Genomic DNA, 25,506 nt, shown 5'->3' on the forward strand with positions numbered 1-25,506 from the left:
CTTTCTCAAGCCCTGGGAAGACACTCCCTTTTCCATGAGATCAGAGAACCTGATTCCAGCCTGGTTCTAGCCCTGGTCTCCCTCCAGTGCACCACCTCGTATCATGCCATGTCTCACATGCAGCCAGTGTCACCAGTATTGGGGCTGTATACCTCTCATGCAACATGAGAGGGAGAGAGGAACTTACATCTCCTAAATTAACCTCTTAACCCTTACATCTTAATATTATCCTTAATAATACAAACATTTATATTAGTACAGTGCATTGGACATACTGTTATGAACCAAAACCCATGGCATAAGACACTGCACAGAATGAATAAAAAGATAGCTCATGTCTTTGTACTCTATCACAGAATTACAGAATCTCAGAAGCAACTAGGTTGGAAAAGACCTTTGAGATCATCGAGTCCAACCTATGACCCAACACTGCCTTGTCAACCAGACTGTGGCACTAAGTACCACGTCCAGTCTCTTCTTAAATTCCTCCAAGGACAGTGACTCCACCACCTCCCTGGGCAGACCATTCCAATGTCTGATCACTCTCTCTGTAAAGAATTTCTTCCTAATATCCAACCTAAACCTCCCCTGGCACAGCTTAAGACTGTGCCCTCTTGTCCTACTGCTGGTTGCCTGGGAGAAGAGACCAATCCCCACCTGGCTACAACCTCCTCTCAGGGAGTTGTAGAGAGTGATGAGGTCTCCCCTGAGCCTCCTCCTCTTCTCCAGGCTGAACAACCCCAGCTCCCTCAGCCTCTCCTCACAGGGCTTGTGCTGCAGTCCCTTCACCAGCCTCACTGCCCTTCTTTGGACACGCTCCAGCATTTTAATATCCTTCCTAAACTGAGGGGCCCAGAACAGGACAGGTGCAACCTAACTAGTGCTGAGTACAGGGGCAAAATCACTTCCTTGGTCCCGCTAGCCACACTATTCCTGATACAAGCCAGAACGCCATTGGCGTTCTTGGCTACCTGGGCATACTGCTGGCTCCTGTTCAGCTTCCTGTCATTCAGGCTATGGGGACTTGCTGAACTATGGGCAGAAGTGGTACATGCCAGAAGAATAGAAGCCATCTTAGCAGTACAGGAATTTAACTACTGTCCCATTTTATGTGAGGCAATATAGCAAAATAGAAGTGCAATAAAGGATTTCAAGGAAGCTAATGAAGGAGCCTTGTAGCTGTTTATGAGAATATACTGCAAGTATGAGCATTATCACACAAAAAAGCAGAAAACCTGTACCTGGTATCATGATATGTAAAATGAAATTCATAGGAGCATTCTAAGAATGACACTGCAATAATAAACAAAAAGGCTGAAAATCAGAAATCACTTTAGCTGGTTGGAATGGTAATATATTCTGTATTTCAAAGACGTGCTGCAGAAAGAATTTGCAAAATTCAGACATTGCTGTGTTGTGACTTCCAACAGAGAAGGTCAGAGGTAACACAAGAACTTGCCTGACTGACAGGCACAAAAATGGTTTTGCCTATAGTAGTAATGGCTTGGGGGTAAAAGTTTGGTAAGGCTGAGATTGAACTAAATGCAGATTTCCTCAATTAGCATATCATATAGTTACTATAAAATTTCCTGATGTACAGAGGAGACATATCTAGAACAGAGAAGCATTTTTTTGACAAACAATAATAGGATTTGCATTGTGGATGAACTGTCCTCTAGACAACCACAAAGAAGCAGGAGAGGGGACCAAGACCAAAAGCAGAATGCCATGGAATCACTGAAGAAAGATCAAGTAGGAAAATACTGATTCTAAAAAACAAGTTAAAGGAGCTACTTGAAATGTTGGGTGGAGGCCAGAGACTACCAAGTCCAGAAGTGAGAGAAGGATGAATTTTCAAGAAAAAGACCATTAGGGTAAATAAAAGTGGATGACATACAAGCTAAGAAAAATGAGGGTGAAATATAGACTATGAGTTTTGTGCCAGGAGGGGTTCATGCTAAGACTGGTTTCAGAAGAAGGCTGAGATGCTGTTTTGGAGAAGGTCTAGAACAGAACCATAGAACAAAAAGCAATCTGTACACTCGAAGATAAATAGACAAATAAGAGAAGAGAAAAGCTTGTGTCTCAGGTAGATCAAATGATAAAAAGAATGAGGGCCTGGTGACAAGCAAAAGAGTTTGAGAAGAGCAGATGAGGAGCAACTTTGTGATCAGAGGCATACAACAGAGGTGTGGGAAGAAAAGGGGCGTTACGGATGCTGTGAAGAATCTCGTGAATAGTCAAATTATGACTCCAAGAGAGAAACGTGAAGGTGGGAGGGAGAGTATTTGCAGTCTTGGAACATTATTTATACTGTTTAGTACTACTGGAAAAATATTTCCAATATTTGAAAGCTCTTAGATTTGCTTGGCAAGACCACAAAAAACAACATAAAAAATTCTTGGTTTGTTCAGTGATTTTTCACAGTGGCCAATGACTGAACTTAACACAGAGAAAATCAAAATGAGCTGAAAAACACTCATTCACGGCATGTTTTTACTCTCAGGGGCAGTTAATACTTAGCAGTGGCACATCTGATGGTACAAAGTGAAAATAATCACTGCCTCCTTGGTTATTTGGAAATTACTCTTGAAGCTATTACAAACAGCATTTCTTTTGCTGTCTTTGCAGTCCCTAATAAAAATTACATTGAAAATCATGGGCAACTTTTTGAAATACTTTTTCTTTTTAGAACAAAATGAGGCAAATGAGCAGATAATAAACTGGCATTTGCAGATCCAAAGGGGATGTGTTTCCATAGAGTTCATCACATAGAAAGTGAGGCAGATGTTAATGAAGTATGAGGAATGAGAAGTCCCTGTGGCACAGAAATCGAAACACTTGCTGAGGTTTAACAATATATTCTTAATCTGCAAACATCTTGGTTGGACAAGTAGGAGGGTTGGATTGGATAGGGTGGTAATTAGCCCCCACTCTTCCATTAGCCTAATAATTCAGGACTAGACCAGTAACTTTTTCAAGAAATGTACTCTTTTACTAAAACATAATCTTTTTGTATATGTACATATCTTTGATATTTTTTAGACGGAGACTTCTTGTAAGTATGCAGAAAAAAAAACCCAAAACATTCCAAATAATCTGATTGCAAAGGCATTAACTTCAGATGTGATGAGGTCAGGTTCAAGTCACTGATTTGTAAGAATGGGGGACAAGAAATTGTCTTCAATCTTTCACGCTATCACAGAATCATCAAAGTTAGAAGAGACCTTAAAGACCAGGTAGCCCAACCATCAACCCAGCAGCACCATAATCACCCCTAAACCATATCCCCCAAGTGCCATATCCAGACACCTCTTGAACAGTTCCAGAGATGGTGACTCCACCACCTCCCTGGGCAACTTATTCCAATGTCAAACCACTCGTTAAGGGATTTTTTTTTTTCATAATATTTAATGTGAACCTCCCCTAGTGCAACTTAAGGCCAAGTCCAATTCCAAAGGGTTAGGGTTTTTCACTTAAGATTTTCTAGTTTCCTAGGGTGATGTCCTCACCATGAGGTTAGAGACAAACATTGTCACAAAAGGGTTTGAAACACAAACTTAGTTGTTTTCTTGGAAGCTTTCGAATAGTTTTGGGTTTGTTCCAGTTTAGAAGAAAATCAGATGTCATAACCACAGTTCCTGCTTACTGGAACTGCTGTCTTTAGTCATCTCTGCTTTAGTAATGTACTCCCTGCACCTGAGGGACAAAGCTCCAGACTCCAGTCAATTTACTGACAGGGAGAAAAAGAATCAAATTAGCTGCATCTTTCCCTTCAGCCCTCCACCATATATCTTCTGATAAGCATGTACACTCCCATGCGTGGCACAGGAGAAATGCATCCCAGACATAGCTATTCAACCTGGTTTATACTGCACTGTAATTTGTTTGGTTTCATTTTTCATTTTTTTAATATAAATTAATAATTTTGGTAACTTTATTTTAACTGTTGATACAAATATCAGAAGAAAACTTGTGGTAGGTAAACATATAAATCAGCTAATTATATACTTCCAAAGCTTAGTTTGTTTCAAGGCATAACAACTCTTGAAACTGCTTGTATATAGTCTTAAAGATTTGATTGCTTAATTAGGTTAAACGTAGTCACAGTAGCTAAGATAAGATCCTGCCACATGTACTTGGTGAAGAGCCTCTGATTTCACAAACTCTTTTAACAGTAATTTTTGCAAGAAGCTACTATTTTGTATAAGTAACAACTCTGTATCTTAGCCATGAATTATGTTGGCGTGCATGACTGACACCTGCATAAGCTAATGACCCAAATGATCAATTTACTTCTAAGTCCTGACCCTAGTAAACGTGATCCCAAGACAAAGACTCTAGTTTGCCTGAAAAAAACATACACAATGGCACATCACTCCAACTGAGCATTTTTCTTATGCTGCCTGAAAGAAACAATTAATATCTCAGAGTTTGAAGTCTGACGGATTCCCTCACACTGGGTAACAACTTGATGTTCAAGAAGCTGCACTGATTTAATGGGATTGCTCTTGGCCCAAGCAGTATTGTTAATACCACATAATCATGAGTCATAGACCTCCCTGAACTTATTCACTAGATATCTATTTTTGAGACATTTATGTTTTCGTAGTTTGAAACTTCTCTCCAGAAGACCAAAAGCTGACTTTAAAAAGTAATTAAATACTTGGCTGGGGCTCCAACAATATCTAGTAACAGGAACCCTCATAACATCTTGCAGCACTGAGTACAGTGCTATTCAGCATAATTCAGGATTTCAAAATCTGACTCTTGCCTGATTTTCTATTTTTCTTCAGAATTACTGGAGCTTTAATTGCTAGAATATTTTTTTCTATGAAAAATACTTATTCCTTTCATGCAATTACATTATGGGTAAAGTGTAGCACAGGTACACAAAATCTTTAGGATAAAAGAATATCTCCAAGGAATTATTTGTGCAAAAGCATGAGAACATCTTTAAGCACAGATATGCCTTGGATGTACACATGCAAACTAACACTGAGACACAGGTGTGTGAGTACACATGACCTCACGATACTTCTCTGCAGTCCTGCTTATGTTTGAAAGGATCAAAATAAAAACTTGCATTTCTTTTTCTTCTCTAAGAATTAAAAGAATAATAGTGGAGGTCTCATTAGCTAAGCTGGCTAAAGAAAGCATGAATAAGAACTGTGTAGCTGAAAGGCCTCTGTTTCTGCTGTTCTTGAAACAACACTTCTGTCTGATTCTGGATAATGGGCTTTTAATAAAAATATCCACCAAAGGAAAACAATTAAACAATACATAAAGCACCAGGGTGCAATCTAGTGGTTCTGTTACAGTCTGGAGCTGTTCCAGCAGAGAACATGTGGATATTTTTTACAGGCTACAGTCTAGTTCTCATAAGTTATTATAAAGCAACAAAATTTAAATTGGGACTGCACATCTATACAAACACTCAGTGTTGCTGTGGGACTTTTAATTCAGACCTGAAATTTATCTCCATTTAAATGCCGCAGATATTTTAAATTTTAGGATAAAAATATCTTGTGCATTCTTGCTGCATTTAATTTCTTCCAGGATGTTTTTGGTGATATTTCTCACCTTTCCATCAAAGTACTTGACAATATGGCAAATCTTTATCCACACACCTCTATTCTTTCATCTGTCTGGGTTAACAAAAATTGGAAAATGGTTATATTGGAAAAGAGTTCAGGTATTTTTCAGTACTTTGAAACTACAGATCATGTATGACTTGGGGTTTTAATCAAATAGTTTTTAACCTGAACCACATAAACCTGACACATGCCATATTTTATTATCCTTTCTCCTCCACCCCCTAGTCTGCCATGTCAATAAAAGAAATTGCATCTGTAGAAAAGTAAGCCAACACTAATTAATTTCTGTAATGAAAGGTTTCACTTCTGAGTTCCAGTGAATGAAAGGAGCGTCATATACAGTTTTAAAAATTCTGGTACAGAAAAGGTGAAAATTTAGGGCATTTTAGTCAGAAGTTAGATTTTCCAAATAAAAATAAAGAAGTAGGAAGAACAAGAGGTCACAGGGTATAAATACTGTTGCCAGTTTTAGTTTTATTGTGAACTTTGAAGTATAAAAAAATGTTGAAAAGCTGTTTATACCAGTATTTCAAATGCTTTTAACTCTGCTTCTCCATTTCCTAAGGACTCTGTCCCCATCCCCATGATACTAATCATCTCAGTGCTCAAAACATTTGTCAAGAAAAGAAAAAAAGCATGAAAATTTACGAATATTACAAAACCTCCCCCATCACACCCAAAAAATATTCTAAAATCACAAATCATCAGGACTACGGAATATTTATATATGAAAATTATACTCTAAACACATTTTTAAAATAATATTTCAAGCAAACTTCTGCCTTCTTCAAACTTCTTCAAAAGAAATTGCTCAGATACTCTTAAGTTATCTTTCTATAGCTGTTTGATATACCTTTATTTGAATTCTCCTAAGACATGTTCTATGGCAGAAGGGAAAAGAAAGACATCTCTGGTTGAAATGTGCATCTTTTAAAGACACTTGGTAAAAGTCAACAAGGTCAGAAATGAAAAACTGATTGAAACTGTAACTTATAACTCTGCAGAATGTTGTGGGTGACTGAAAGCAAACTATATACATCCACATAGAAACTACTGTTTATATTTCCTAGAGCTTCCATGACTGTGTTCTGCTCAGCCGTAATTTTTCTTCACAAAAGCATTGCCCTTGACAATGCACAAGGTCTGTGGATAACTAGCACTCTCAACGATGTCCATTTTCATTTGTGTAAATCATTAGCTGCCTGTTGTACAAAGGACAGAGATTCTGCCTTTCTCTTTACACAGTGAAATGCTGAACATATTGATGTCAACAAATAGATGAGAGAGAGAACTATAGTTGGAATAATTTTTACCAGTTATTACAAAGCAATATATTGAGAAATAATTAGTTTTCATTAGTAAAGATAAACATGGCATTTTGCTAGTCTGAGGCTATTGCAAATGGAGTTCACTGATAACACAATAGATTAAAGTTCTAAAGATGTTAGCACAGTCTACTTCTAGTTCTTTTATTGACTCACCAGGCTGAGCAGCTCACTTGGTTTTTTCTTTCTCCCTCCCATACTTTTGTCTTTTCATCTCTTTGAAGAGATATCAAACATTATCAAACATTTGAATCAGAAGCTGAGTCTTACCATATTTTTTAGATGCAGTCTAGCTACAATAGAGCCTCAGCAGCAGCCTCTAGATATTACAGTCATAAAAAATCAATAGCATTAAATTATGGGTATTTAGAATCATTGTTTGAAAGAACTTTATTCTCAAAAGCTATTCTTGGTGGAATTCATTAAACATCACAATATACCATTGTACTGTGACTCACTTCAAATAGTTAGGTACAGTTAGGAAAAAATGCTGATTTTTGTCTTCTACATTCTTTGCTATGTTTATCAGAAACCAAGGTTTCTACTCAGTCAGAGAGTTATACAATATTGCAGAGCAATGATGTCAAAGATAGCCATAATAATATTCAAAATAATATAAATCGATGGTTCGCCCTCATGTGGTGTATTTAGCTCATTTCCAGAAAATAGCCAAGCCTCAGAGATAAGCAATTAAAATTATCTGGCAACTGAATACATTTCTAAACGAAGACAGACTGAAAAAGACCAGAAATACTGTATTTTGAAAGAAGAAAAATAGGAAAGGACATGACAGAGATCATACAAAGGTATTTAAAATAATAATGTGAATAGGCAAGAATGTGGGTTTCATCTACACATGTAGTACCTAAACAAATGGACATTTAATGAAAGTGGAAGAGTAGCGATTTGAGCTAAATAGAGAATTTTTGTTTTTCAGACACACATACTTAAGACCATGAAATTCAATACCAACAGGATACATGAAACTTCTTGAAGTTATCTCCAATTCCTCACTGAACAAAAAGTTATAAAAGTAGAATTTACAAGAAAATTAATTTAATTTATAAAAATATAGGCTAGCTATGCAAACTTTAATGAAAAAATGTAAGAAAAATATAGAAATATAGTGTTCTTCTTAGGGTATTAAAGTGTAACTTAAATGGTAAAGAAAAATTAGTATCTATGCTGAAACAGAGTTAACAAAGACAATGTATTTGAAAACAACAAAAGTACATTTACAAAGTTTTTAATTTGAAATGTCAAAATTAAATGTCACCAGATCCAGAAATACAAAACTAAGGAAAAAAGAAGGGTTGATATACATCAATGCAGTCTCTCAAATAACCTTAACTATGCCCTGTATGGCCTCAAGATGACAAGTAATATTTTTGTTAATATTTTTGAGACCTTAGAATGCAAACAGTTTTAAATGTATTTATTTTCTCTCAAACCAAACACTGAGAACTCCAAGACAGGGTGAAGATTTTCTGCACACCTTAATTTTCTTTCATTTTTACATTTTAACACACATGGTTTCAAGTATGATTTTAATTTTGAACTTTCTTTGTTTAAAATTGTATTTGCAGGTAATTACAAATGTTGTGCTATATTTTAAATTAAATCGTAGATAATCTTTAACTCTGCCTTAATGGCACCTATTTCTTTTTAATTTGATCACCCTCTTAAATTAAAATCAAACACGTGACTGCTAAAAAATATTATCATACAGTGTTTCTAATCATTCCAAGAATCATACACACATATATGTTTCATTTTATGCAAGCTCTTATGGCCACGTTCATTGATATGCTGTGGATGTTTTATGCTACTCTGGAGTAGTGCAAAGCAACCAGAGCATACTGGCTGGTTAAGCCAAATTTACAACTTTTTGTTTAATAAAAACAGTGCAAGGTGGTTGGAAGGCACACTTCAGTTTCCTTCTCTCTCTTGCTTCTCCCTCAGTCTTCTCAACACTCACATTTGTTTCCACTGCCTCCTGTATCTTCTATATTCTACTCTATGGAAACACAGCTCTCCTGCCCTCTGTAAACTCCAAGTACACACGTAGATACATGTGCATGTACAAAACAGACCTGAGCCTCTGTCTGCTGCCTGTTTTACTGAGCACATCTGGTATAATGTGGAGCTCATGAAAATAATTATTTGAACACTACTAGTCACCCATTGCTCTTATTTTTTCTATAACTGTTGGCAGAAGAGAGCGGATTACATCCTCATAAACTCGAGTGTAAAATCATCCTCTTAGAAAATAGCCACCATCTCCTATTGCTTTCAAAGAGATTAAAGCAAATTTAACCTGAATAGGTGGAAGTAAATGATGAAACAAACTCTCCAGAGGGATACTCCAGGTCTTGAAAGTAATGTGAAAGAGCTGTGCCTTTTTGTTATCTTCGGAGAAAAGAGATGCCTGCCCTTTAGAAAAACGTTATTATTTCAAGGATTTCCGTAGCTATACCAATTGCTTAACTATGGTAAACATCAAAAAACACTTTTCTGGCAGAACTAAATGGTACAGTGATTTGATTACTGCACTTTCCATTATGCAGAGACTTCTCTCTCCTGCATTTTCTACTACCTCCTTGTAGTTAACATGAGCAAACTCATCTTCTTAGTAGAAATGGAAGAGAAATTAAAACATATTCTTTTATAAATGAATTCACAGTCTTCATCTTAAAATTGGCTACAGCCATTTACATTTGATTTTGCCACAGAGTTAGTTCAAAAATACAATAAACTCTTCATGTAGCACTGAAATCAAAATGGCAGACACAAATCAACACCATTATTTTTTGCTATTCTCCACGATAGTCCCAGTGCAGCCACTCACTCAGCATGTCTTTGAAGTGACTACTCTGTATTATGCCTTCACATTTTCTTCATTTTTTTACACTGAAAGTTGTTTTTTTCCTGAAGAAATAGAAATACTTTCTCGAACAGTTTGAAGGAAGAGTGATGCTCAATATTATTCAGTCCTAAAAGGATTTACTGAAAATAGATTTATCTAGTGATTTATGCAGTGGAAAATAACTAATATTCCACTACCTGCATGTATATATATATGTAGATGTGTAAATACTTACACTCTTCTACAAATATATTCTGGTCTAAGAACAATATACCTGATATCAAACACATTGTCATATATAATACCTGATTATGAGCTGAACTCTAGAGACAGAAAAAAAGCTTTGGTCTTTTTTTCTGTGGACATTATCATTCAGAGGGATTTCTGCTGTGAAATTTGACAGTCAATCAAGCAGTAACAAGTTGCCTAGTGTCAAGGCTGGTGACACTTCGAATATGTGCTGGGTGCAATTCTGGGATGAAATAAGGGCTCTGCTGGTGAGAAGGTGAAAGCTATGTGCACCCCCTAGGGATTTTTAGCTTATTTTAATGCAAATTTCTCAGATCCTAAGAACTCAAAGGATTAAGCTCTGGAGGCTGCCCGTAAGCAGAAAGCCTTGGCTTCTCTCCAAACAGGCTCCACCCATCTGCAAACTTACACCTTGGTTACAAGGGACAGGACCTTCACCAACACCCACTCCTGCCTTCATTAGGGAGTGAATACTGAGTAACCTCTCTGTGTACTGGAGAGTAGGTATGATGTCCCTTATTTTTCTCTTAAAATTGAAGATGTTCAACCTTTTCTCCACCCCTTAGTTCAGATCTTTTCTGTAAGTCTGTCTATAAAACAAAGTAATTTAATAAAAACCCCAATATTTTCCTTTCTACGAAACCCACTTATTTTCTTAAAAACTGATTGCAGGTCAGAATTCCAGAACAACAGCTGACTTGCTGGGATATTTTACCAACTCTTCTGTTCATTTTCTCCAAGACTATACCTTCCTTTCTATCTATGGCTAAAGGATAAACTGTGGATCTCTCTTGCCTGACTACTGTCTCACAATTCTGTTCTGGTCAAACTGAGAACTCAGGCTACATTATGTGTGACACTTTGGATAATAGCAGGGATAGATTCTGGTCCATGGATAAGGTGTCTATGAGGAGTTGTAAATTTGCCTACCATTCACACTAGATGCATAGAAAATAGTTACTGGTCTATCCCATGCACTTCACAAATTTTTGTATTCACCCTTCAAATTTCCATGCTGTTTGCTTCATTGATCCCCACTCAAAACCATCATACCAGTCATACTAATCCATATCAGTAAGCCCTACAGAGGGCACAAAAGGGGCTGAGAGGTAAGGAAACATTTCCTGTTGCTGATACTTGTTTGGAGAAAAAGAAAACAGCAGTATCTATTGTAATCAAGCAAGGATATTATAATTCTTAAAAAAAATAAAGGCAATTACCTATTTAACACAATGTGTAATTTTCACATTAATTACAACATTAATTACACAGTTAAATTGATGCATTTAAAATAGCAGCATTACATTTTTCACCATCAGCAATTTATTAAAGGGAAATCCTAAGCTTTATTTTGAATTTATGTGACTTAAAAATATAATAATTATAATTAAGTGTATGTCTGCACATGGTTAGCCAGTAGCTTACATGAATTTTATTTTCCTTATTTCACAGAAATAGTGCTGCTTTGCTTAGGCATAGAGATTGAAATTCCCTCTAATTCTGGAGTAATAGGCATAGCAGCAATATTAGCTGCTCCAAACTATTTACTAGTGTGTCTTAAAACAGAACTGTGAAGTTCGTATTTGTAAATGTACTATTAAGCCCATGTATTTGTCATCAGGATAGCAGTGGTACCAATTATGGTTACAGTTCAAGTTTTGTGAGTCTTCTGTTGAATAAGCTGCAACCACCATTCTCTGCATCAATAGATGGCCACATTACCTCTATCATTAGTGGAACAGTTTGGATCCAAATCAAGAATGTTGGGGAGGAAATACCAAATATATTAATATCAGACACTAATACCAGTTATTTGAACCATCCAGTTCCTTAACCTATACGAAAATCTCATCAAAGAATAAGATGTATCCTGGAAAGAGCTTGAGGCAATACTGAAGTGTAGGAAATTTGGAGCCTGCCACTTACTATTTGTTTAGACTCTTCTTTAAATACAGGCAAATGGAAATACAATTAGAACCTTTTCCACAATAACAGTGGGATATTGTGATAAATGTACTACTTGAAACTAAATATCTTAAAAGAGATTGGAGATACCTGTTGGCTGTCTCATTGTTTTTCCTCCATACCATTTTCTACTAAATGAAAACCTCCTTACAAATATGTAGCATTTGCCCAGTCTCGAAAGGTGAGTTGCTCACTAAATCCTTCCATTAAACTGCATTACAATGAAAGGAAATGGTGTATGTAAGACAGGACTACTGAAACTCTAAAAGACTGTGTTTTAAACTAGTTTTCTCTTCCCTGGTCCCATGAAAATAACACTAAATATTATGATGCATCACCTATGAAAGGATAAAATTTCATTTAGAATTAGCTATTGAAAGTGAAGAGAAATAGAGCATGCAACAATTCCTATCATTCTTACTGTGATATTTCACAATTATTTACTTTTAGGTAAATAACACTTTACCACAATTCACAGAAAAAGCTAATGCTCAAATCTGTGAGCATCACGATGAGTCTTTTAAATGAATGAGAGACACTGGATTTGGGCCATACTTCACATTACTTTCTATCTGCTCTACTGGCACATAACTGCAATCAATGTGAATGTGAACAGCAATTTTCTTCTGCCTGGTGTAAATACTTGTATTCAAATGTTATAGGTAGTCATTTTTTAATGAAAAAAACAGTGACCAATTAGTAACTAGAAATTATTCTGTTAATTCTGCATGGATGATCACAACAATTAAATTATCCTTTTACATTATTTACTAAACTCTCATATACTGGGATACCAGAATTAAGTTCGTTTCACCATAGGTCATTCTCCTTACTTTCAGTATTACATTAGCTCTTATTCATGTGCTTATGCTCTACAACTAGTTTTCAAAACTTTTAAAGGTACCAACCTGAATGCTGTGAGATACTCAACATCACCCATAGGGGGGTCCAAGCCACCTGTCCAAGCGATATTTATGTTATACCCTTCACCAGGGCCACTTCCAACCTGAAAAATAGGAATAAAATGCTAAAAGGAGTGAAAAAAGAGGAAAAAGGAGGAGGAAAAGAGAGAGGGAAAGGGAAAAAAAAATCTCAAATGTGCTTTAGAAACAAACATCAAACAACATGTCAGATCAGCCTAGCCTTGTTTGACAAGGACTGCTCTGGGTTATGCACTTGTTCTCTACTGGTCCCCTGCTCCCAGTGGACAATTTGGTAATCTGGTGTAATTTAAAGAACCAGAGAAGGACAAGAAAATTAGGGGTAATCATGCAAAGCAATTACCTGAAAGATACAAATAAAAATGGGGCTCTAAAGAAATAAACCTAACCTCATTTGGGGCTCCACTGCCAGGGAAGAAGTTGCCTTCATCATAGCGATGGAGGGAAACATACAGGATGCTGGGGTCAGCATAAAAAGCCTGCTGTGTACCGTTGCCATGGTGAACATCCTAAAGGAGAAAGAAAACAGATGACAAATGTAATAATGTCCAACTCAGTGTAGAGAGCTCGGTTCTGCTTTCTTTTACACCCCCCTCCTCTCTCTCTCTCAGTTTCTCTCCCTCTCCTTTGCCCTCCTTTTGTCTTTTCCTTTCCCCCTCCCTTCACCACCCCATACTTCCTGAACTTTCAGGCAAATTACTCTTTAATGCACTCATTTTTTAAACTGGCTTCTAAAAATCAGGAAACCATAGCGAGCGTGCCCTGGAGACTCCAGATGAGCAGTCATTGAGAAATCCCAGTCCTTTTGTACAATTAGATATTTATACACCGGCTCTTTGTACTCCTTGCCTCAGTGATGGAATCTAGCATCCTGTTTTATGGAAGAATTTTATGACTTATTAACTGCCAACAGTTCATAACCCCTCAGGCTTAATTAACTAGCCTCATTGGCCTCTGAAGAAAGACTAATGTTTAAACTACAAACTAGTATTTTGCAGAAGGATCTATGGTTTACAGAGCTTTTTCACAATTCTTGACAGAACACTAAACATAAGAGTATTCATTGATTTGCCAAGTTCCACTATTGAGGTCAAAGGCTCTGCGACCAGCTGAGTAAATTGGCTTTCTTGAAACATTCAGTTCAGTTCAGTCCCTCAGCAGTTAGATCCACATCAAAAGAGATGCCAGATGCAGAAAGGACTTCATACTTCATTTTTGCAAAATCATGACGGCAACAGTTGAAGACATAGGAATATGATCTCATTAGCTATTAAATCATCTGGCAGATAGGATGGTGCCTTTCACAATCGAGGAGTGACCTTGGCTAGTCTCCATATTTCAAACATTATATAACAACAGTGAAAAAATTCTGTCATTACATAAAATACTGAAAAAGAAATGCTGACAGTATATCTATGTAACAAAGGCTGATGATGCAGGCTTTTCCATTTTATTTAGTTTGTTTTTTACTGCTGTACTATGTGGTTAGGCACATAAGAATTCTACAAGTAAAAATGGAGAATCCACTTGCCTTTCAGTAAAAGAAAAGTAAGAAAAAAAAGTTTCTTCACTGGCATTTCTAAGAGGTTGAAAAGTTATAGATATTATTAATTCTCCTCTGTTAAGCCATCCCTTTGACATTTCTGATTTAGAGAATAAAGAAGAACAGACAAAGTACTCTGAATGGCAACACCCAGTCACCCAGTCTGTATTTACTTTACAAATGTTATGAGGTCTAAATCAAATTTAGTATCAGAGGAACGACAGTCACATTTTCCTCAGAATGCATAGACCCCGGGAAGGTTCAAGGTGTACCTCAAGGTGTACAATGTCAACAGCACAGCAAGCACTGACCATTGCTTGTCCTCCTTGCAGCCGATGCAGCCCATGACTTTTACCCACATTGTTCAGAACTCTCTACATTGATTGAGTCTTACTCGTACCGCATTGTGCTTGACTTGGTCCTCCTCTGGGACCTCTGTAGGGTAATATTATAATGGTTTCTTTTCTCAGTTGAAAGTACTTGAAACAACATGAGGATGGAGTTACAGCCCAACTGTGACAATGCCAAGGGTAAATGTAACACATTAGAGGTGCAAAGGAGGTGCATCACTGGTGTGATGGTGTTGAAGATTTGAAGGCAGCTAGCGTAGTGTTAGAGGGTTCTGACTGGCACATGAAGTAAACTCTGGCATGCAGACTAACCTTGAAAATCCATTGTCTTCAGCTGTGACAGAAGTGATTGGTTTACCCCAACACAGACTCAAATCCTGCTAACATGCATACAAGTATGGATGATCTTGGAATGAGGATTGCAACCTGAGCAGCTGTGCTGGGCACATATACAGATCTTCAGGGATTATGACTAAAAACACAAGAGGACTTAATTTTGTGATTTTAGTTTTTCTTTTCCATGCATATTTGGGGCTTTAGATAACAGTTTCCAAATGGGAAGAAAAAAATACTTAAGTGGCATAGAGACACCTTTTTCTCCTTTTTATTTTTTTTTTTTAATTCAAATCTCAAAGCTATCTTTCTTGTCTAAACCTTAATTCCAGTAAGGGTTACTCAGTTTTGAAGAGCAGTAACTTTTCTGGTTAGACAAAGGAATGTGTTCTTTAAGACTGCGGATGTTAGCATGTGGGAAATGAGTTCATAATCTGCCCTTAGTAGATCAAATGTATTCAGGGTATGTAAGTCAGTTCAAAAACAGAGATTTATCCAAGTGGTGGGTAAGGGAAAAAAAAAGTCAGTGTTTTAGTGTAGAAATAAATGAAGGGAAGATTGATAACTAAAAAGTTAAGAATTTATATATGAAAACGTTGCAACTATGAAGACAACATTTAATTTGTAACTAGAGTATACTTTAGTGTGTGGGATTGGATATTACTTTTTAATATTTATATTGTAGTAACATGTATAACTGCCAACTTACATGGGATCCTGCTGTGCTAGTCACTATCAAAATATAATCTTAAAGGTTAATTTCAAGTCTAACATCTGTAATTCCATTCTTTCCTTCAGATGCCCTAAGTTCTCTGTTGGTGGGAATAAAGACATCACTATTAACTTGTTCATTCATTCAGTTTGTCCTGTGATTTATCCATAGTTTGCATGCATAAGAAATTTTCCATATGAATTTTTGTACATCATTACTCTGACCATAGAGCAGACTGGGGACTGGACTGCAACTGCTCTAGGAATGAAGCAATCAGTATCAGCCATATATTTCTTCCTTTTCATCAGCTGAGTTATTCTGGCCAATGGGACAGAGTTAGAGAGAGGCTGAGCATTCCCTATGTACTTTCCTGGGCAAGGATAGGCAGCTTCACAGGTAATCATTTGCACAGGTAATGATTTGCACATCTAACCTTGCTTTGAAAAGCTGAATTTCTAAGTGCTTATTGCCTAAGTATGTCAAAGGGAAATGTTTTCTTCTCCTGACAAGGCAGATTTAATACTTATACACAAAAAGACTTAGAAATATCCACAAAATGCAAACTTTGAATAGGATTTTCCTATTAAAAATGAGAATAAACAGAGACTCTGCTTTTGGCCAGCACTTACATCAATGAACTGAAAGATTCAAGTCAATGAACAGACACAACATATAGTAGAAGTGAATTTTTCAAAAATACTAGTTTCTGTCGGTTTATAATTATGTTTATAAATTATAGGAGACCAATCTGAGAAATATTTGAAAAACATTCTAAGAATACTTAATCTACCCATATACTTATTTTACCACTAATTTTTCACTTGCCATTCCTTCTCCCATACTCCCCCTTTCTCTGCTTCTCTTCAACAGCCAGTACGCGTGTTTAACTGAACAAAAGTGCTAGATGGTAAGGCCATGACTCCACAATAAGATTTAATTATGAGTGCAGATATGAACAAGATTTAGACTATTAAGCCCTGCACTTCAAAAACCCTTTAACATATTTTGTCTTTAAATCTTTTATCACCTGCAAAAATTAATTAAGTGCAGATGTAACAGGTTAGGTTTTGATGCCAGGGTTCATTTCCTGTCTATGCTTTGTCAGACACCCTATTACACCTCGTCATGAACTGTAGGAAAACAAAAATGGTGCTCATAAATCAGCATTCAACTTTCCTTGGGCTGTGCATTGGGCTGATCCTTTAAGTGCAAGGCAGAGCTCCAATTCATTATTCATGAAAATAATACAGCCAACATGCCAAATGTCATCTGCATTTAAATAATCCATTTGTTAAACATATTAAGTATTGTGTAAGAATGCCTTTTATTAAAATACAAGACTAATCCAATGAAGTGGGTTTTTAATCACATAGCTTTCCTTCAGGGAACCATCAAAACCTGACATACATGACTTGAAAGCTTCTTAGAGGGAATGACCTGCTGATTTGTTTAATAATATCGAAGTTACACAACAAGTCAAATCATTGCTAGCTGGGCAAAGTGGCCAATTTGGTTATCAATGCAACAACATCCTTTAAAGAACATCTGACTATTTAAAGTTTGTATTCTGTAGGGAAAAGTAAACTTGGGTTCTGTAGGGTTATTTTAACGGTGGAAGTATCAATTCATTTAAGGACCATAAAAGTTGCCCCGATCTGTGCCTTCTTCTCATTAAATTGCAGTTAACACCATTAAAGTGAAACATACATGTTTATAGCTTCAGTACTGCCATCCTGGCTTTAATGAGTTCCCAAAATCAGAGGAAATGCACACCTTTATTACTTGTAGGAATTAAAAGCTGGAAAGTCTGACATATAAATACAAATTCATTATATTTTATCTAGATGCATTGAAAGTGTGATGCTTGCCAAGAATACATACCAGATCTACAATCAATATCTTGCCTATATTTAGCTTGTCTCTCAAGTATTTGGCAGTAATTGCAATTGAATTAAAAAAGCAGAACCCCCTGTGGAATAGAGAAGAACAGAAATAAGAAAGCAAATCAGTCAGGAAAATAGCTATAAATAATGTTCAGAGCATTTTAAAAAATGCTATATGATCTCTGAGGCCATAAATCTGCTTCTGGGAGTACCTGGAAAGCCTTTTCAGTCATCTGCTAACAATTACAGTTCTTCAGAGACATGCACAACGCAGGTGATTGCCAGTAACCTTAGTGCTCCAAGATGGGCAATATTCCCTGGTACTTACATGGCTGTTGATTCTTCAGCATGATGGCCTGGGGGCCTTACAACAGCAAAGCCATTCTGTAAGAACAAGATAGGTTTTCAATTATCAGCTTAAAAAAATACTTGACTGAGTGCAAAACAGAGCAGCAGGCAAATGGGATTGAAATCTATTAGAGGCTCTTTTTCTGTCCAATCACCCATTCACAGTACTGCCAGAAATAATATAGTTGAGAACAGTGGCATATAAACTTACATAAATACACACATGCACATACATACATACATATACACACAACATGATCTAAAGAGGAGGAAAAAGGCAGGATGAGAAAGCCCTTGTTATCAATTCTGCTGTCTAGAATTCACATTTAAAGGAAGCATCTAAGATCATGTGATGTTAATTTGCTCCATCTTGACATGCTTCAAAATCAAAGTAGCTTGAGGTTTATATTTTACATGATTATCCACTGTTGACCTTACCTCTGTATGGACTAAATGATAAATTCAGACCCACACACATGTAATTTCTAACACTAGAAAAAGGGCGACAATGAATATCCCATATTTCTGCAAACCATAAATTAAACTTGAGAACCTGCCATGCTTGCAAGTTTAATAGATTCCCTAAAGTCATTTTCTAACACACGTTCTGGAACTGTATATAATTTTCATAAAGTACAGCACTAGGATCAGTGATGATCAAGGAATTTTTGCCTCTAGAGTCACTGAGGATAAAAGAAAAATGAAAATTCCTTCCTTCCAGTGTGGGTAAGGTAAAGGGAAAATGTAGAAGTTCTGGCAAGGTAGCTCTGTTCAGAAAGTCAGATTATATATTAAAGAAGCAAGTGTTTCATAAGGTTGTGTATCATATCAAATTTCTCTTACAACAGATTAAGAAATAACACCACTGCTTCATTACACTTACTCTTTATTTCAGCTACTCAAGATGGTTTATTCTACTCAGCTATATATTTGCCATCAAATTAATGATGATTACCACATACATAAAAATAAGAAATTGTAATCTGTACATGAGGTATCAGCCAAACCTGTATTTTCACATCGCCTCACACAAATACCATCAAGCACTGTATTTTCAGAGAGGAGGGGACAGGAAAAAAAAAGACTGGAATATTTCTGTATTTAATGATCAGTATTAAAGGAGTCCAGTTCAATATACTCAAACTAGATAAATGTGAATGTTTCAGCCTTCTCTTATCTGAAACAAACATAACAATCATTAAACTTTCACTCACGCAGGTGTAAATAAGGAGAAACAACATGGCAGTTAATAGAGTTAGATTGGTTCCTGTGAAATCTGTTTATTTACAATCCTATGGATGTGTGTTTTGCGTGCATCTGTGCAATTGTCTACCTATGCTGATTCACTGGCATTACTTTATAAACAAATACTATCAGGTTGTCTCATTTAATTTGCTGCCAAATGTAATCCAAGCAGTCAGCTGCAAAGTTTTGTGGAGCATGGCCAAAGTTCTATCAGACTTCAGTAAACTTAAATTACAATGAAAACAGAGTGCATCTGTAACAGTGGTTCTTCTGGCCACCATTTAAAGAATCTGAGGGATTTGACATCATGCCTTATTATGCATTAAATGTCCACATTAAAAAACCAAAACCAACCCCCAAAAAATACAACAACCCAACAATTAAAGGCACAAAAAATATATACGTTCTTATTTAGGCAGGCATTCCTGGAGATGGGCTATAAACTGCCTATAGATCAAGCACACCAGCAAAAAAAAAAAAAAAAAGGCCTTGTGGACTGCAGTAATCCACAGAACTAAACCAGCTTTAGATTTAGCTAAAACCCTATTCCTTATCCTTCTGAGGGTTTTTTAACATTTCCTTTTCACACAAAATATGACTTAGAGAAGAATTCAGTAAAGAATTCTTTTGTAGCATTCATGAAAAAACAAAGTATGTGTATGCTGAGGAGTGTACAGATAATGATGTGGAAAAAAACTCAGCAAAGAGGGTATTACTAGAGAGAGAGCATGATGCTACCTGTATTTTGTTCTCTCAATATTTTTACAAATTTGGAAAAAGTCCATGCAAGGCTTACAACTGCCCCTGCTCAGCTCACAGTTCATTATCATCTAACTTTATCAGCATTCCCGAGAGATCAATATAATTAAGACGATTATCTCTGGGAGGATTTCATTGGGCAATATAGAGACAGAAAACATCAATACTGTTGGTTTTGACAACATGAAAGTACAGTACACGCTTCTCTTTTCTGTTCCTTTATTTTGACGTGACTCTTTGGAAGTCCTGTTCTGTGATATCTAGCGAATTTCTGCAATCAGAACTTAACTATTACAGTTCTCCATGAGCATGCAGGATATCCACATCAGGTGACCATATTTTATGTGTTTTTACATTACAAAATGTTCAGTGTTCACATGGGAAATTTTCTTTTTTAAAAAATACAATGTGTATTTCATACCAATGTTAAAACATATAGTCGAATTATACCAAACACTGAAAAATAGTTACCATACAGTAGTAATAGCAACTTTTGCGCAATTGATAAAAACACTTCATTTGTCCTCCTTTCAAGCTTTGCCTGAACACAGTGCACATTAGCACAATGGAATGTGAATTCTTTTCTTTAGGCAATTTTTAAATACCAGACAGTGAGCTCAGAACAATAGATAAAAAGACAAAAATCTGCTTTAAAGACAGAAAGACTAACACAGAGCAATATGTTAAAAATTAAGCCAACACACATAAATGCAAAGCATTTTTGTACAGAGCCTTATTTATACTAGGATACAGACACCTTTATAAGTAGACAGAACATTAGACTGACTGACAGACGTGAACATTAGAAAAAGGATTCATGTGTGTGCCATTATGTGATTACCTTTATTTGAGCATAAAGAGTAAAGACTGAATAAAGATATTCTACAATCTGTGCATATTTGAATAACAAAGGAAGAGAAGTCTGTCCAAATTCAGTTTACACGGACCCCTAGTAGATAAACCCACTGGGTTGGACCTTTAATGAAAACTAAAAAACGTGTTAATATTTTTCCACAGTAAGCTAAGTATTCTCTTCTTTCATGACTCTAAATAGGTACTTGGATTTTTGATCTCCAGAGGTGCACATCCTACTGTGGCCTTCTTGTCTTTGGTGGTAGAGTTGATTCCTTTCTGTAGTGTGCTCAGTTACAGTACTGGGCTACATCATGCCCAGGCCTCTCCATGAACCTTTCCAAGACAAGTACTCAAGACAATACCATAACATGGGTGACTAATTCAGGGCTTGGGACTGGACTGACCACCTACTGTAGAGTTCCACTGGTGTTTCTATTATACAAGGTGGTAAAACGAGACATAGGCAATTTTTCTCTAGGGCAACATGTGGTCACTGTGGCGAGGCGTGAATGACTCTTCCCTTCATATGACAGTGAGGAGCTTGCTCTGCCTTGATTCCAAGTGGACCAAAAGTGACCTGGCCAGTCGGGTACTCCAGGTATGGTGAGAAGCCTCGCTGAGAAGCAGTGTATAGTAGTTTCAGTCTGGTACTACTCTAGTAAAATTATCTGGCTTTTTGTTACTGCAAAAAAAGCCGGTGCCATTGCAAGAAATAGCAATGAATCCCAGCAGGCACTCCAAGAGCACTTACTGAAGCAGTAGAAGACCCAGGTTCAACTACTTCTTGAACATGGGGATGAATTTCTAAATATTTTTCCCACACCTCTTTGTGTATTTAGATTATGTGGTCCATAAAGTAGATATTGAGACACATCTTTTCAGTCTGAGGTTTCTAACAATAAGTCTAGAGTCATGCATGCTCTTCCTCAGCTCTTATTCAGACATCAAAACCTTGAATTATTATTATTATTACATTCCTTCCAGCTAAAGGAATTAAAGGTCTTCTTGTATTTTAAGATGTAAAGCCTTGTATGAAAGACCATCTAACCCAACTACTCAAGAGGCAACAGGCACAAACCAAAACATCAGAGGTTTCATCTGAATATATGAAAATAACCTTTTACTATGCGGGTGACTGAGCAATAGAACAGACGGCCCAGAGAGGTTGTGGAGTCTCCATCCCTAGAGATACACAAAGTAGCTCAAGGGTCACTCTATTTGAGCAAGGGAAGTGGATGAAATGACCTCCTGAGGTCACTTTCAACCTCAACTGTTCTGTGATTTTGAGATTCTGTTCAGAAGTTCATAATCTTTGAGAAAAGGCTTTCAGGAAAATGGGTGTAATCCCTAATAATGAGCAAATTTCTCACCAGAACTTTTTCCTGTTCACTAGTTGATATAACAGCACACCTTGCCAAGGACAGCTTTCTTGGGAACCTCTGTGTATTTCAGATGGAGACCTGGTAACTAACTCAGGGTCTGAATTCCACACTTGAAGTTAAGGTTAGGTGTTAAAGTTGCTATTTTCTACATGTCTAAATCCCTTAACCTATGTAGCATTTAGCTCTTAAAATTAGCAGTGCTTAAACATGGCGTTCTTGGACTTGCACTTGCAGCTGGTAACAGGAAGAAGATAATCCTATTCTTACCAATGCCACTTATGCTGTAACACAATCCCAAACTATGCCACCCATCAGGGAGGGTAAGCAAAAGGGGGAGTGGTATAAGGCTGAGACAATCCTTGGGTACCTGTTTAGGACAATTCTGCAAGCTACTCATACTGCCAGAGCAGGAGCCAATATCTGACCCTGGGGGATCTACAAATGCAGTGAGGAAGAACCTGTGATTTAACAAAGCAGTATTAGAAGCATGTAGATTTGCCAAGAAAATAGTAATGGACAGGAGGGAATACCGTTTTGTCTTGCAGAGGAAGGTAGTAGAGGCCAAGAACACAGAAATGGACATTAAACATCGAACTCTGATGGAAACAAAGAGTTCCCTGTCTGCTTTCCTGAAGGTCTAAGAGGATGGCACCAGAAAATACACAGGAGAAGTTGGTGCTTGCTGACTAACTTCTATACAACCACGATGCCCTGTTTAGCCACAATTAGTGTTAACTATATTGGGAAAGAAAGCAGAGGGAGAGTTTTAAGTACAGAGTGGTCATGGAGATAAGCTATGTACCACACATATAATTAAAGTTGTATGATTATATGAAATAATAACAGTCATTCAGCTATAAATATAACCATAATTGCTGGGATAAAGTATATAAGAGATGGTTTCATATGAAATTTTGCAATTTTTGTAACTTTGTAAAAGCACAGAATACAAACTTCTATCTAAAAGACTTCATTGGTAATTTTGATTGATGGCTTTTATCAACCGTATCTTTAACAGTAGTAAAATAAGCATTCATTTGTTACTGTTTCTTACACACTATGCGTTGTTAAAAATGCTATGTCTGGGTGTGGAAAAATACCTCTTTCTGTGGCTGTCACATTTAGAATTTTTTTTTAAGGCAGAGGAAGAGTTTTATAGGGCATAGAGGTAGAAACAAGGGTAGGGCAGAGCTCGCATGAGAAGTACTGTCCAGGGGGCACCTGAGCACAGAGCACTTTCCAGGAAAGGAGATTTTTGTAGGTAACCAGAGGAGCTGTATGGGGTTTTGGGTTGTTCAGGCAGGCATGGAAATTTGCTGGCCGGAAGCTTTACTGGAGGAAGGACACTGTGGGACTGGGAAGACATTTGTTTTCAGATATTTTTGTTCATTATATCTTTAAAATGATAATCCCTTTCAGTTTTTTGTTCTAAGAAAATGTAGCAGTAGAGCTGTGAAAGAGAGCTGAAGATTTTTAAACAGAATACTTTTAAGACTAGAAAACTAAGAACATGGGGAGAAGAGGAGGTCGATTAAGCTAATTCTGTTTATTCACTAGATTAGTGCTACTTACCACATGATGATTCCTTCACAGTCCTGTGTGACAAAGGCCTTGAGAACAGTAAAAACCAAGCTCACTTGGAATGAGAGTTTCAGGTTCAATTTAAGTCATCCATGGATTATACAAAGACACCAGAGTAGCAATGACCAAACGCAGGAGGTTTATTTTGGTATTGATTCAACCTGACTTATCAGAAAGAACCATCCCAGGAATGTATCAGATTATGGTTTGGAGGAAACTCATTTCAATTGCTTTCATTCTGTTAAATGACCCCTAACTACCAGCAGGGCAACTTTACATGTGTGTGTGCACACACATACATATGATAAGGCAGAAAAAGGCCGTATGCTTCACTCGATTCAGCTGAAGTGGATATTTGGGACAGTCCTCAGACCATGCTTTTAACTTATGTTCCTTTTTTCTTGAGTGCTCTTTTGGAAAACTCTTTCTTAATTCATTCAAAGTTTTTCTTTTTTTTTTTTTTTTTTCAACAGGGAATAATCATACAAATCCTGTCAGCTCTTGATAGTTTATTGTGTAGGTCTCTTCTGTTTCAAATTTGTCAAATTAAAAATATGTGGCACTACATGTTTCTATCACAGAAAAGTGTTGGCATCACCAACATTGACATATTTAAAGGATATACAAAGTGAACTAGACAGTAATCCTTATTATGGGTTCTGTACTTAAAATAATTCATCCTGGCTTATAATAGTACTGAAGGGGGTCATCTGAGGCTGAAGAAAAATGTTTCAGAAGTGTTCCTTTGGATTTTCAGTAGTTCCATGGATTGCTCTGGCACTGAGTTACCAATGATGACAGAAAGCCATCTCCCACTGCAAAAAGAAGTTCTTATTGATATACTCTTTTTAAATTATATTTTCCACCTGTACTTTTATACCTGCCAGTCAATTTTAAGCTATCAAGGGACAGTCAGAGAAATGTACAATTTGTTATCAGAAAAGAAGTTTAGACACGTGTAGTGTTCACAAAACAACACACAAAAAAACAACCATTACAACAACAAATAACATTTTAGAGGACATTATTCAAGAAAGTATAATTACTGCAGAATTATCATACAAACGTAATACACTATCTGAATACCAAGTGCTTAAATGTACTATCAACCATTTCATAAACACCTAATATATGGCAACAAAACAAATGGCAGCATAAGTTTGAATAATTTCGTTAACGAAACGAAAATATCAGCAACTTAAACTCTTTCAGGAAAAACACCCATGATTTGGCAAGCTAAATCCTAACGGTGAGATTCTTTGGAAGCTCTAAGAGTTACAAATGAAATCTGAAACCCAAAAGACCACAGATGCAGAAACTCTCCTTGTTTTCCTCTGAGACTTGTCTAATGTGGGATTTGGACAACCTCTGTACTCATCCAGTTGGGCAGCAGGAGGGAAGTACCTGCTGTGTAGGACAGACACATATAGGCAAGGGGAGAGTCTCCTGGTGCCTCGTTGCCCGTGAGTGAAGTAGCGTGACAGCAGGGAGGGGAGATGAACTGAGCTGAGCATGTAAGGGAAGCAGCTGGACCAGTCTGAAATAAATGGGAAGGGAAGACAGGACAGCACC

At 36.8% G+C, this 25,506-nt stretch overlaps 1 protein-coding gene across 14 annotated transcripts in view; it reads right to left on the minus strand.

Moving 5' to 3' along the window:
• The window catches only part of HDAC9 (histone deacetylase 9), a 459,183-nt gene that overhangs the window by 81,194 nt on the left and 352,483 nt on the right, over positions 1–25,506 (minus strand). For all 14 annotated transcript variants that reach the window (XR_005566228.1, XM_027738932.2, XM_027738931.2 and 11 more), the window contains 4 exons: positions 18,093–18,148; positions 17,763–17,850; positions 13,333–13,452; positions 12,911–13,008 (listed from right to left, as the gene is read on the minus strand). Coding sequence is in view for 13 of the 14 variants with exons in the window: in XM_027738932.2 (XP_027594733.2) it covers positions 12,911–13,008; positions 13,333–13,452; positions 17,763–17,850; positions 18,093–18,148 (362 nt within the window). In the remaining variant the exon portion in view is untranslated. The remainder of the gene's footprint in view (positions 1–12,910; positions 13,009–13,332; positions 13,453–17,762; positions 17,851–18,092; positions 18,149–25,506) is intronic.

The sequence above is a fragment of the Pipra filicauda genome, unplaced genomic scaffold (assembly GCF_003945595.2).
Source record: "Pipra filicauda isolate LSUMZ 115617 unplaced genomic scaffold, ASM394559v2 scaffold66_size7647185_pilon, whole genome shotgun sequence".
Taxonomy (NCBI): Eukaryota; Metazoa; Chordata; class Aves; order Passeriformes; family Pipridae; genus Pipra; species Pipra filicauda.